The sequence below is a fragment of the Ricinus communis genome, chromosome 6, assembly GCF_019578655.1.
Source record: "Ricinus communis isolate WT05 ecotype wild-type chromosome 6, ASM1957865v1, whole genome shotgun sequence".
Lineage (NCBI taxonomy): Eukaryota > Viridiplantae > Streptophyta > Magnoliopsida > Malpighiales > Euphorbiaceae > Ricinus > Ricinus communis.
The window spans coordinates 8818197-8832761 of NC_063261.1; the positions used below are offsets into that span (position 1 = coordinate 8818197).

The following is a 14565-nucleotide window of genomic DNA, read 5'->3' on the forward strand; positions in this document are numbered from 1 at the left end:
TATTAATTTATATTATTAAATATAATATAATAAAATAAATTATATTTAATGATAAAGTATACCTTCAATATTCATTTAACATACTAACAACAACCGTTAATAATATTCTTCCAAACAATTTAATTTATCAACCATTAGCTACTAGCTATCAGCCACCAACTATAAGCTGAACCAAACATACCCTTAATTTCAAAGCAATCATGACTAGAGATTAGTTTGTGATAGTTTTCATTTCATCATTGCCGAAAACAACACCCATATAAACGTCTGAAAATGGAACGAAGTGGATCTTTAATGACTGACCTGAAATTTAGTTTGGTTACCAACAATGTAATTTGTAATTTGCATGTCTAGACGTCTAAGTAAACATGACGTTCATGTTTCCAGAACCACATATTGTCCAGTGTATCTCATGGCCAAAGCAGAGAAGATGTTATCAGATTCAGGACCACCGAAGTAAATTTTCACATGCAATCTACAATCTTTTAAAACATATCCAACACCAGCCGTTTGCCTCTCAATCTATGAGATATCTATTTTGAAAACAAAAAAATACATGAACCTCCCTGGGTACCAGAAATGACGAAAAAGGAAATAGCTGCTGCTCACCGCAGCCAAAAATGGCGCTCAGTTAAACAATGATATTATAAAACATAACTGCAGTATTTACTTACCAAGGAATTGAGATATGCGCAGAAAAGTATATAGATGTAGTAGCTGAATATTGCAGATAATCATGGGCAAATGTTGTATAGAAAATGTAAATCTATCAAAACAAAGCACCCGATACAACAAAACAAGCCAGAAGCTATATATTTTAACTTTTCTGTATTCTTATCTTTTTAAAGGAGAACTGCAAAGGAAAGAGTAATACTTCTATCTGAAGTGTTCCATATAGCTTCGCAGGTAGCATAAGCTAGAAACCAGCCCATCCAGCAGGTTGAGTAGCTGCTTGACTTTCCATGATTTTTGTCCCGCTGAAGTGCTGAGAACTGTTTCCTTCATTTATGGGCCTTGAGGTCTGAGTGCTGGCAGCAGGGGCAGCTGTAAAACTATCTGCTCCAAAACCCCAAGACTCAGATTCAGCTTGCTTTCTCTGGTTTGCATTTCTGGTCCTAACAGATTGAGGACTGTTTCCCTTTGAAGGAGGCTGCTGTTGTGGCTTAGAATCATCTGCAAATGCGTGCCATGGCTTTTGATCTGGACTTGGGATACTCCAATCGGATTCTCCTTGCTGCACAAAGAATAAATACTTAACATAAACAATTGAATAAAAACACAGTAGCAAATATATCAATAAGAATGATACCAGAGTATTTGTCGATGGTTGAGTTTTCGGGGAGGCTTGGTACTTATTTGGCGATGGAGTTCTGGCAGCCACTACTTGCTTAAGCTCCTGAATCTCTTGTCTCTGAGATCGGCAAATGGCAGATAGCTTTTCATACTTTGAAGTCATTTCTGCCTTCTCCATATTTGCTTGCTTCAGCTGGTCCTTAAGCCTCTCTATTTCAGACTCTAGTTCTTCTTCCCTCGCTGATTTGATATTACCGACTCTGGAGTTCAGCTTAGTGCTATCAAATTCAGCAACAAAATTATTAAAAGCCTCATTTTGAAATAAAGATGTGCTCTCAGCTTGGGATGATTTTGGCCTCTCCATGCCACGTTCTATGTCTTTCTGGATGAAATTTATTTCAAAGTCCTTATAACTGTCATCCTGAGATACATGTGATTTACCATGAACAATCCTTCGAGTGGCATGAGCTTGTGAATTTTCATCTTTTACAGGGCTATAAGTTTTGGATAAAGTATGATTCTCAGATTGACTCTTATCCTGTCTTGAGGGGTTATAGCTAGATTCATCATCAAATTTAGACTTGCTCTTTTCTTCAACAAAGGAGTCCCTTGCATGTTGAGATGACCAGAAGGCGCCAAGTTGTCCCCCACCTCCCACACCCCCAGATGACGGTGGAGGTGGTGGGCTTCTATTTGGCATTGGAGGTGGCCTATTTGCAGGTCTGGAAGTAACTGTTAAATGTGATAGATAATAATACATGAAAAAGGTCAGTTCTGTGATTCCAAAAATAAATAGAAATAAATAAATAAATAAATAAAAGATAAAAAAATACTGAAATTCTGGTGTTTTTTCATGATACATGCAAGAAAATAAAAAGGCACCTAATAATTTTACCATTGCACCAAGCAATGGCCAATTAAATCATTTCAAATAAATGATTCTGACAAAAAATAGAAATTGGCCTAACAAACTAATATTTAACTTATTTGAAAGAAATGCATTCACCTTCATGTACACTGGTAGACTTCATTTCAGGCAGCCCATCAGGTAACGACTTCTGCAGATTAACTGGTAATTGCTCATTAACACGAAACCATACCTGTCACCATGGGAGAAAATCCCAGCATCAGTAAACAGAACGTTAGAATCGCTGCACCCAACTTTTCCATGGATGTGGATGATCTAAAACTAACCTAAGTTCATGGAGATGAATTGCCAATCAAGCAAAGCGCTTGCCTGCGTGATGTCTGGTCTGTCGTCTGGTGAAGCTTGAAGCATGTCTCTGATTAAGTCTGTCACTGGCATGCTGTATTTAGGTAAATCTGGAATGCGATAGTTTCCATTTAATATCTGAAGCTTTGATTCCCCATCAAATGCATTTTTGAAGTAGCATATTCGAAAAAGGAGACACCCAAGGGCCTGAAAATGACAGAGAACCTTCAGCTTTTATAGGTACAGATCTATTCAGTTGTTTCTGAATTGCAATAAAGAAGTAACCGATCTACTTACCCATATGTCTACCTTCTCACTTATACGATCCCTTCGCAGCAAATCCCACATCTATACAAAGAAAAGGAGAAAAATCAAAACAATTTTAACACTGTGTCAAGAATAGTATTCTCAAAGGAGAGTTCAGTAGACCTCAGGGGCTCTATAGGCAGGGGTTGTGTACTTTCGGATGTTGTCTTCTTCAATACCCATATCTTCAGGCTTCTCAAACCGCTTGTGATTAATAGATGTACTCCCAAAATCACACAATTTCCATGATCCATCAGGCCCCAATAGAAGATTCTCAGCTTTCAAGTCTCTAGAGATTGCAAAGTAGAATAATGACACTGGTTAAAGAAAGATTCTCTTAACATATGGAGAAAAAACGAAAGTCTATTCCATCACATCAAGCAATGTGAAATGGATTTTCATTCTCTAGCATATAATCTAAGACATTAATCTTAATGAGAAAGCAAAAAGATGCCTAGTGTCTCTAATATATGAGATGCAACATTTCATATTTGATTGAACAACACTTGTTGATTGATTCAAGGTTTAAATTCAACCATATTGTGCATAAGTTTATTAGATCCCTTGCCTCACTCATTCAGATGCTAGCCAAATTACAATGACGATTTGCAACTAAAACATATAATCACATAGAAACGATATGAGATAATTAGAAATGATTCAAAGAGGATAGAAGAAAAGATAGGTTAAACCATATCCAAGTCTCTCGAATATAACAACTCTGGCAAAAGAATTTGTGCATTGTCAGCTCTTTTTCTCTTTTTACCCATTTTGAAAGGTGAACCTTATAGCCCATTTTTGGCATAACAAGAGAAAAATTTCAAATCACCTTTTCATTCTATTCAAGCAAAGTCTTCTTATGATTATATCCGTGCAAATAAATTTATATGCTTGTTTAATGGCACTGTTCGATTAAAATTTCAAATTAATTTTTCTTATATTGAACTGATAATCTCTTCTATAAATTTAAAACTAAGCACACACCAAAATTTAAATTATAAAATTCATAATATCATAACATATATAAAAGTGTGAAGAGAGAGAGACAGGTAAATTTTCTGAAAAAGCCTTATAATTAATATTATTGATATTAGCTGATTTGGTCTTTTACTAATTTAATATAAATTAATAAAAAATAATAAATAATAGTAGTATAGAGATAGAATTTGTATAAGAATAGGATTCTAAATTATTATAATGACAAAAACTAAAAAAGTTATAATTTAAAATGATAATTCTCGTGGATGAAATTAAGCTAATCTGTGCAATTTTTAAGCGGGTAACATAAAAGAATAAAATATTTCTATTAGCTAACCACTATCAGATCGTGCACAAACATAGCAATTAGAAAAGACCCACCACCATTATCAACATTATTAATCATATAAAATACTTATTTTAATATATATAATAGTTCATCCAAATATGTACGCCATTCCAAAAACTGTTATTTAGTTTTAAAATTAATTTTTTTAAATAATAACATATTTATTAAATAAATCACTACATTAGTTTTTATTTAAAAAAAATATAGTTTATTATTATGTAGATAATAACAAGTTATTATAATTCAGGAGCAATACACATGAGGAAAAAATTAACAATAATTAAAAAAATAAGAAATCATTATTATAGTAACAAACAATTGAAAAAATTATCATTTTGTATTTAAAAATGATATTGTTTTAATACTACAAATCCATATGATTCTAATAATGCTTCACTAATTATTTAATTTTATTTTTGGAAGGATAGAAAATTACATAAAAAAAATCATAAACCATCTATATCAAAATCTTAAGTATGTGAGTACTACTTTTTAGGATATCATCGAATAATTTTGAGTATATTTACATTAAAATTATTAATCATTTTATTTGTTAGTTCAATCTATTTTAATTTTGGAATCATTGAAAATTACATATATAGATAACTCTTCCACTAATAACAATATAAATGAATATTTGATTAAGACTTTAATTGTATTTATTGCCTAGAACTTAGTATCATAATTATTTTTATATTAAGATAATTTAGAAAGTGATGAAATAAACAATTAAAGTAATACGTTCAAGAAAAGTACAAAAACATTTAACATTGAATTGAGAAATAGAGTTAACATCACTTGTATTTATTTCTTAGATCGCCTCCACATTTTACAAATAGTTTTATATGATAAAATGTTAGTATCAAACTGAAGATAATATGTATTCTGTTAATATGTAAATTATAATTTTTTAAGGAAGTTGAGACGAAAAAATTTACTAATAGGATTTTATTAATTATTTAGTTAATTAAATTAGTTTAGTCATTTATTAATTTAATTTAATAATATATAATATTAGTAATTAATAATTCATTTAGTAAAAATCTAATTTTAGAAGCCAACTTTATTAGTAATGTAATAAATAGGATTTATAAAAGAATACATAAATTTAGTTATATTTTTTGTACTTAGTTTATATTTAGAATTAGGATTTCAACAAGTAGGTTTTAATACTCATAGTAGCATGAATAATTAGTTACGTTATTATTAGCTACATTTTTAGCTATGAGTAACAACGTAATTTATAAAATAATATAATTAATATAATTGTATTAAAACATAGTTAATATAGGTCCATATATATTCTTAAGTGTATATTATCTTATAATAATAATAATAATAATAATTTTAATTATATTATTATTATTATTATTATTATTATAATACTTTAATTGAATTATATTAACTCAAATATTACTCAATTCATCTAACATTGATTCTAATCGAAATAACTAGAACTATTTAAATATACCAACATTATATAAATACTATCAAGATTTTAAGACTATGGATGAGGGTGAATTTATAACGCAATAAAAATGAATACAATGTTATCTTTTATATTTGTACTTTTTTAAAGTATATTTATATGAAGTGTTAAATATTTTAATAATGATATAATCATATTTATTTATTCTTAAAACAAATTCATATTTGTATTACTTTATTTTTATCAATATATAACATAAGTTATATATAGTATACACAATTTTCAACTTAATGGTCCTATTATTGAGCAACTAACAATAGTAATTGACATTATAAACATAAAAATCATGTAAGAACTCAAATAATAATTTGGAATATTTTATACATTTCAAAAATTATTGAAGTATATAGTATCAAGCTTCCATTTGATTATACTTATTCTAAAGAGTTTAATAATCTAAGTGTATTTTAGATATCTAAACCTAAATAGCATATTAGCATTAAAAGGCTTAATTTTATAAATTTTCAAAGTATAAAAATAAAAGAATAATTCATACAAAAGTGTTTGTTGTATTTTACTTTATTAAAATAAATAAAATCATTAGTGCACAGTTCTTAAACTAAATTAATAAAACCATTAAGGTATAATTCTTTAAACTAAATTAAAATATTTTTAATGATGTAGGCGAATCTTGATTTGTCTTTAAGAATATATTAAATTTATTTATTGCTGGCTATAAACTAATCAATATAAATTTTATGCGTCATAAATTGGTTCAATTTACATGAATATACTATAATTTGAAATTTTATCATTTTAGTAATACTAAAAATGTTTATGATGGTAAACATATATATATACATATATATATATATGCATATATATATATATATTATTTTTTTAAATAATAGCGAGTCAAATAGTTAATATTGCACGTGAATAAAAGAAATAGTATAATATATATGTACATATGTGTGTATAAATATGTATATGTATATATGTGTGTGTTTAGATGCCTTTAAACCTTCATAAGATATAATGTTTAAACAATTGGAGAGAGAAAAAATAGGTATTCTAAATGTAATTCTAATATTATAGTAAGGTAAAAACACACACACATATATATATATATAATTCCTTAATGTAATTCTAAAATCATTTTTAATTTTAATCTTTTTACCTTACTATAACATTAGAAAAATAAAATATTTCAAACTTTATATCTTATGAGTGACTACCTACTATGAAGGTTTAAAGGCATATATATATATATATATATATAATTCCTTAATGTAATTCTAAAGTCATTTTTAATTTTAAACTAATCTTTTTACCTTACTATAACATTAGAAAAATAAAATATTTCAAACTTCATAACTTATGAGTGGCTGCCTACTATAAAGGTTTAAAGGCATCAATGAGAACTCTCCCTACTCAATGCTTAAAAACTAATTCATCCAATTGACTTATTATTTCATTATCCGATGATATAAATAACTGTTTCTTCTAATTAGTGATAAAAGTGATTTTTTTGAAGCTGTACGAGTATAATATTTTAGATTTCTGCTAGAAAACTAATTTGGATACATTCTCTTGTGTGGCTTATACAGTTGAAAGTTAACATTGTTTCAATTGGTTTTTATTTGTTAATTAAAAATAAAATGTTCAAATTGGAGTTGCTACATCATGCAAATTATGAACAGCTTTTTCAAAACAATAACAAGGTTAATAATTATCAAATTGCAACTAATTTTAAATATTACTATAACAATTAACTTCAATAACAAAAAGAAAAAAAAAAAAGAACACATCACAATAAACCTAGTACAAGGTGCAGGGTAATACTACTTGTATCATCTTGTAGAAACTATAGCAAAGGGTACGACATAAATATATAGAGACAAAAAACTATAAACCATAGACATGCAACCCAGACATTCTATTATATATGGCAAAAGATATTTTTAAGCTCTTGAACTTTTCAATTTTATTTTATTAAGCCCTTTAGTTTTTATTTTATTTCATTGAACTCTTTAATTTTTATTTTATTTCATTGTGTCCTTGTAAGCATCAAATCTATAGAAAGACAAATAATAAACCACAAGGAAACATCAACAGTGAAAACACAATCCCTGAGTGTGAATTTAAACAATTGGAGAGAGAAAAAATAGGTATTGATTTTGCATTAACCACTAAGGAAAAGAATGAAAGAAAGCCAAGCATACAGTGTTTTCCTTACCTGTGTGCAATAGGCGGAGACTGAGAGTGCATTGCGAAAACAGCATTACATGCATCTCTGAAAATGGAAAGGACCTGTTTCTCCTCAAAATATCCTGCTCCTCTGCTATCCAGCACACTAACCAGAGACTTCTCACAAAATTCCATCACAAGGAGTGCTTCTTTTGTCCTTCCCTTATCCAAAATAGCATGTGCACATAGTGCAACAATATTGGGATGCCCTTGGAATGATTTCATCACATTGATCTCCTTCAATGCTAATTCCAGCGATTCCTCATCATTGCATATCATATGCTTTAAAGCATATTGTTTTGATGCATGCATAGCATCAAGAGCTAAATAAACACAGGAAAAACCTCCCTCAGCAATGGCATTTCGGACATGTATCTTAAGATTTCCGACATCAATATAGCGACCTTCAAGCCCCACTGGTTCTTTTTGTGTAAAGGATTTGAACCTCCACATGATCAGGTATAACTGCAGATATACATCAGAGAAATATGACATTGATATTCATATTAAAATTAAATCTGAGATAATCTTAATAATCAGTATTTTTAGGCTCAGTTGAAACAATTGAGTTAGAGACAATACAAGCACAAGCAATATAAAAGAAACGCTAAACGTTATATACCCAGATAGGCAGCCACACAAAATCTATGCAAACAAGATGCAGACACTAGAAATCAACTGCTATATGCATAACAGTGACGAAAACAAGGTTTTTACCAACTTTAGTTGAGTAAACAAAACAACCACATAAACCAATGCATTTCAGTTTGATTCTTTATTCCCATAACAACCAAAGAAGTAATCACTATAAATATAAATTCAACTAATTACGTTCAGTAGATCAATACAAAAAATATAAAAGCATTTACATTACAAAAGAAAAAAATAACATTAAAGTTTAGATCCAATGTGACTTAATTCAGATCCACCATTCAATTCTCAAAAATTCCAAGTCCAACAAGATCTAATTCATAATCATATCACAGAACCAAACAGCACAATCTCGTCTATACTACTAAAACTTTTAAAAACAAAAAAAAAAAAAACAAAAACACACCAACAAAAAGGGGAAAAAAAAGAAAAAGAAAGAGAATCCAGTACCTGCTAGAATTCTGATTGATTCGTTCGAGCCAAGAAAAAAAAAACTATATAGCAGAAGATAATCAGAATCTAAAAGAACAAGCCATTACTACTCATAGATCTATCTGATTTTAGATCTAAAAAATCACAACATACAAAGAGAAAAGAGAAAGGGTATTTAAAGATAGGGGAATATAGAAATGGGTGCTTTGCATCGAGGTAACATATATATGGAGAAAGAGAGAGAGAGGTGAGAGGTGAGTGGTGAGTAGTGAATTTTCAAAGCGTTGAAGGGTAAAGGAAATTGACACTTTCGGTGAGGGAATTAAATTAGAGAGTACGTGAACGTGACTTGCCCGCTATAGTTATCGAGGATCAGAGGTGTGAACTTTTTATTACGTCTACTCGCTTGGATCTAGAGGATACGTCTCATCTTCTATTTGGCTTCCATGTTACATTTTGTATTTATTATTGGATTAATTATGATTGGATTAATTAATTTGTTAATATTATGATAATTATAGTGGAGCACTACTAAAGTTCTTAAGGGAATTAAATTTTGGACCATTGAACTATCAACAATGATGAAACTTCGAATTTTCTTAGGCATGAAGGGGAATAAATAAATATGTAGAAGCCTATAATCAATGAAAAAGGAGCCCAAGAGTGGAAGCTTAAACCTCTATTATAGATAAAGATGAATTTAAAAGGCTTATTGGTTAAAAATATTTAAATTTTTTTATTTTTGATAATTTTAACTAATTTTTTTATTTATAATAAAAATAATTTGAGTCGTAAGATTATTGTTATTTAGTCAATTCTTAATTTTAATCAAATTTGAGAGACATGGTCTATGTGGTGATATGATATAAATAAATCACATTACTGTTAAATTTACCAATTTAACTGAAATTGGAAATTGATCAAAATTATAATTGATTTTGTAATTCAAACAATTTTTACCAAAATTAAAAAAATAGCAAAATTTGTTAAAAGTCTCACAAAATAAATTTAATTATTTTATTATTAATCCTTAAAACTAAAACAATTATGATGGAGAAAAAATATAAAATTCTTATGGCATGTAGCCTTATATGTTTAGGTTTTAATCTTTCACCAATTCGTCATAATGGCATTGCTATTTAGCACAGATAGCTGGCTTATTAGTCCAGTGAAACTAATTATTTGTTTAGAAAAGTTATGATATAAAATTTCATAATTGTGATAGCTTAGTAATACCAATTTAGCGTAGACCTGTTCAATGGGCTGGGTACCCGCCTTCCTATTTGGTAGGGCTTGGACAATGATTTTTATGTACAAGCCCGTGAACTCCATAAAAAGCCCGTACTTTTAGGGGTACGGGCTTGGGATTTATATAAAAATCCAACTCAGGCCCGGCCCGGCCCGATATATAATTTAGTTAGAAATAAAAAATGACATACCTGGGAATCGAACTCGTGGCCTTTACTACCTATTAAGTGTTATATACCACTGGACTACACGCTGTATCTTTTTATAACTTTGTTGTGATTAATAATATATCAACAAAAGAACCCTAAATCTAAAGCCCGTCTAAGCAGGCGGGCCGTGGCCAGTCAAGCCCGACCCGAGCCCGGGCCCAGGCCAAGCCGGATCGACCTCCTGCAATGCCTCGGGCCGGGCCGGCTTCATAAAATTCGGGCTCGGGCGGCTCTAAGATATTAAAAATTTCTGGGCGGGCTCGGGCTTCTCCAAAATTAATTCAGGCCGGTCGAGCCCGCCAGCCCAACCCATGATCAGGTCTAATTTAGCGACAATGTTATTGTCGTTGCCACCTTTAGCATGAATCATTACTGGCACTTCTTTTGCAACAATATAACGAATATTTAGCAGTGGTGGATTAGCGACGGGAATTTATTGCTATATGTGGTGGGAATGGGACGCCAAAATTTGGCACCATGGTTTTACACTTAACGACACATGTTGCAAAAAGTGTAAGGTATCGACGGGTATGAGCCATTGTTAGTTTTTATAGTTAACGATGTCTTAATTAGGTGCATTAGACATGACCGTCGCTAATTACTTTGCAAGAAAACAATGTCATTTCTATTTAGCGTTTATTGATCTAACATCTTAGTGACAAATTTATGTTTGTCGTTAAAGCTTTGAGTAAAATGGTCAGTTTCATTAATTAAAGACTAAACCCTAAAATTTAGCTATGGCAATGCATCAGTCGCCAAATTATAGAGAAAAATAAGGAGCATTTTTTCTCTTCTCACACTCTTTGTCACTATCCCTCCCTCTCTTTTTCTTTCCATATCTTCCTTGCCATTCACCGCTGCCCTTGCCCCTTATTGCCTGTAAGTATAATATATTTTGGGTTTTTCCCTTTTCTTCTTTTACTGTTGCTTTTCTTTAGAATAATTTTCTTATAAAGGAGAGGAGAAGAATTATGAAAATAATTACCATCACCTTTTCTAATGAGAAATAAATTAGTACTCAAATAAGCTATTGAGCCCAAATTACAAGAATTGCAAATATAAAAGAACATGAAACTATATTATCACCTTTATGTTCAAATAGTTAAAAAATAGAAAAAAATGGACTTGTTGACCAAGAAATTATTCTTGGCCACACATTTGCACTAGGTGGCCAAGAATAATTTCTAGGCCATAAGATGGTGCTTGGAGGCAAGCACTTCTGGTTTATAAAAGGTAAGAGGTGCAAAGCCTCCTTGCAATCCAATTCCTTACATTTCTTTTGCAAGCACCCATTTTCTAAATCTAGATATAGAGAGAATTATGGAAAACCTAATGATGAAAGTTACTGCTTCTCTCCGGTCTCATAGGAATGAGGATAGTCAAATTTTAGATAGGATTACAGTAATTGAGCCAAATATCTTTTTCTGAAATCAAATTAGATTAAATTAATAGAAAAAAATTAAGTTTTGGGGACAAAATTGAACCAATTGAAAAGTACAAGGACTAAATTGTTAAAATCTTTAAAAATTTCCAACCTATAATTAATCGGCTCTGCGTACAGGCGATCAGCTCTATATAGAGCTAGCTGGCTCTACACAGTGCCAATTGGCCAAAACTCAGGCTATATTATCATTTTTCGGTATTTTTCGACTTTAAAAGTCGATAATTGTTAAAATACGCTTTCTACAAGGTTTCTATTGATAATTATTTAAATTTTAAATATTTTTTATAATTAAATCAATTTTTATCAATAATTATCAATATTTTTTATAAGTCCTTTAATTATTAATAATTATTTGAAACCCTAGGCCAATAGGTTGGCAAATATTGATTTACAACTCAAAGTATAGAATGATCAGTAAGCTGACATACTAGATTTTTAAAAACTAAATACCAAACCCTAAAACACTTTGGATTCCTACCCAATTGTTGGATCAACCTCCTCCTCTACTTCAGAGACTCAAAAATCTGCACAATATGTTGACAACCTGAAGGTTTCCAAAATTATCATACTATCATCTTCCCTTCTCTTTTATTAGGCACCATATCTGATGGTTTTAGATCTTTCGCAGTCATCCCGAGCTTAGGGAGCATGCGAGAAGGACACATATTGATGGCCAATCCATCATCTACCATCACATATTGGGTCATTTTCCCCTTGACCTTTGTTGCCATATAGAGAGCCTTGTTGTGGTCTCTTCCTTCAAATGGTAAGTCCTCGTCTAAGAAAGTGATCATCCTTGTGGTTTTGTCAGTTACCGTTTTGATCATTTTCCCAAGAGGTAGCCACCATGCTAATGCTTATTCTAGACATGGCCTAGATTAGAGCCTTTCTATAACCCGATGAGTGCATAAATAACTCCTAAATGTCGATTGTCTTCTTCACTTTCTTTAGCTACTCTAGTAACCCATTATTCCCATCAAGAGCTTTCTTGGCTTGCTTTAGTTCTTAAACCCCCGCGTCTTACCTACTGACTCGACTTCTTTATCGGAGTCATTATCCGGCCAGATATTTTTGGCCCTAGTGTCTTGCACTTCATACTCATCTCTAGAGCTATACCATATGGCCATGACTGACTTCTCTTCACTATTTTCCCAAATTCCAGAAGACAAGGCTCACAAGTCATTTGATCATCATTCGACCCCTAGCCATATGACACAATATCCTCAATTCGAATGTCAGCCGAAGAAGGCTTCGTATAGCTGACCTTGAAATAAAATTTGCTCGAGGGTTATCCCAATAGCTCTTCACATTCATACCAAGGAAGTTGCTCAACTTGCCATTCCCTACAATCAATCAAGTCCTAAATCTCATACTTGAGATGGTTGCACTGATTCGTCACATGCCTATAAACCTAGTGATACTCACAATACTGACCATTGTGAGGTTTAGGACTATTCTTAGGTGATTGGGGCTTGAGTTTCCTGCTCCATTTTAAATGATGGAACACTAGAAATAGTGATGCTCCCAACTCGGTGAAGGTTCTTTATGGGTTAATATTTACATTTAAAGTCCTACTCATTCTAGCCTGATAATTCGGCCTTTCACCGGTTCGCGTAGTCTTTTTCTTGTCGTTTTCAATTTCTTTGACCTGAAGTCCATCATCATACAGGTCTATGAAAGTCTTCAGGTTCATCATCTGAAGTCTTTCGACCCAACCAAGAAGAATATTTCAGACCACCATACGAACTTGGTCCTTTTCAAAGGGCTTGTTTTTTAGTAACCGACCTTATTCCTCCACCTAGTCAAGAAATTAGACAATGACTCATTTGGTTTCTACTTAGTGGACTAAAGATCTCCAATTAACACCTTCAACTAAGTATTATAGTCATATTGTTTAATAACTGAGTTATACACAAATCACGCCATTCAGCTTTGATACCAGTTTACAGCAGGTCCTTATAATGATAATACAAACAGCTTGATAATTTGAGTCCTTCTTAGCTGAGTAGTTCCTATAATGGTGACATACTGCTTTAAATGAACCTTCGGATCACCAGTCATGTTGAACTTGTTCATCTCGGGCATCCTGAACTTCGCAAGCAATTTTTCTTCACTTGTAATTACTAATTTCTTAAAATTATAAGTCAGGTCTAACCCTTTGATCTTTAACATACCTTGCATCTTATTAAGCTTGAAGCTTAAGCCACTTACAATTTTAACAGTGGCAAGGGTCATCTCCATTTTGGCTTGGTCCAACACATACTCATCAAAATCCTAAAAATTCTAGGGCGTTCCCCTTCTAGCAGCATCTTCGGCATTAGCATTTGCAGCAACAGCAGTAGTGGCAGTGGTTATAACAGTAGTTTCAATGGCAACCGCAATTGGATCAATAACAGCATGGGGATTACTTGGCGCAATCAGAGCAGCAGGTGGGGCTTGATTTGCAGCCATCATAGTTAAAAGTTGTTAAAGTTCCTACCGGATCACACCCCTCAGATTGTCAATGATGGCATTCTTTAGGATCTCAATGTCTTGCTCATTAGCTCTTTCGTTGGCCGTTTTGGATGTAGTTTCAGTCTCATTTGTGGAAGCTTGACGTCTTGCCTTTTCAAGGATCTCCAACTCTCAGTGAGATTGGTATTCTCTTCAGCCTTCCACTATCTTGTCTCTTCAAACCTAAAGGAGTGTCTATATGGCTAAAAATAAAAGTTTAGTATGATGCGTGCGATGCATGAGATGCATGATGCACGTGCTATACACAAA

The 14565-nt window shown here is 31.7% G+C and overlaps 1 protein-coding gene across 2 annotated transcripts; it reads right to left on the reverse strand.

Annotated features, from left to right (window-relative positions):
• Nucleotides 1-689: 689 nt before the first annotated feature.
• LOC8289288 (AP2-associated protein kinase 1) lies at nt 690-9294 on the reverse strand. 2 transcript variants are annotated; one of them, XM_002512105.4, is made up of 8 exons: nt 8920-9283; nt 7808-8283; nt 2936-3101; nt 2804-2854; nt 2531-2713; nt 2300-2393; nt 1310-2025; nt 690-1234 (listed from the first exon to the last, which is right to left on the reverse strand). In XM_002512105.4, exons 2-8 carry the CDS (start codon nt 8269-8271, stop codon nt 917-919), a joined length of 1992 nt encoding a protein of 663 aa, XP_002512151.2. In that variant the 5' UTR covers nt 8272-8283; nt 8920-9283; the 3' UTR covers nt 690-916. The 2 variants fall into 2 exon arrangements, with proteins under 2 accessions (XP_002512151.2, XP_025011875.2); XM_025156107.2 differs by having other exon boundaries at nt 690-2025; nt 8920-9294.
• Nucleotides 9295-14565: the final 5271 nt, after the last annotated feature.

What these genes read in the sequence shown, in the direction of transcription:
- LOC8289288 (XM_025156107.2), bottom strand. Translation starts at nt 8,271, where the DNA reads ATGTGGAGGTTCAAATCCTTTACACAAAAAGAACCAGTGGGGCTTGAA. An exon ending in CTGCCTATAGAGCCCCTGAG is followed by an intron (nt 2,855 to 2,935) that starts GTCTACTGAACT and finishes TTCTTTGTATAG; the next exon opens with ATGTGGGATTTGCTGCGAAG. An exon ending in ACAGACCAGACATCACGCAG is followed by an intron (nt 2,394 to 2,530) that starts GCAAGCGCTTTG and finishes CCATGGTGACAG; the next exon opens with GTATGGTTTCGTGTTAATGA.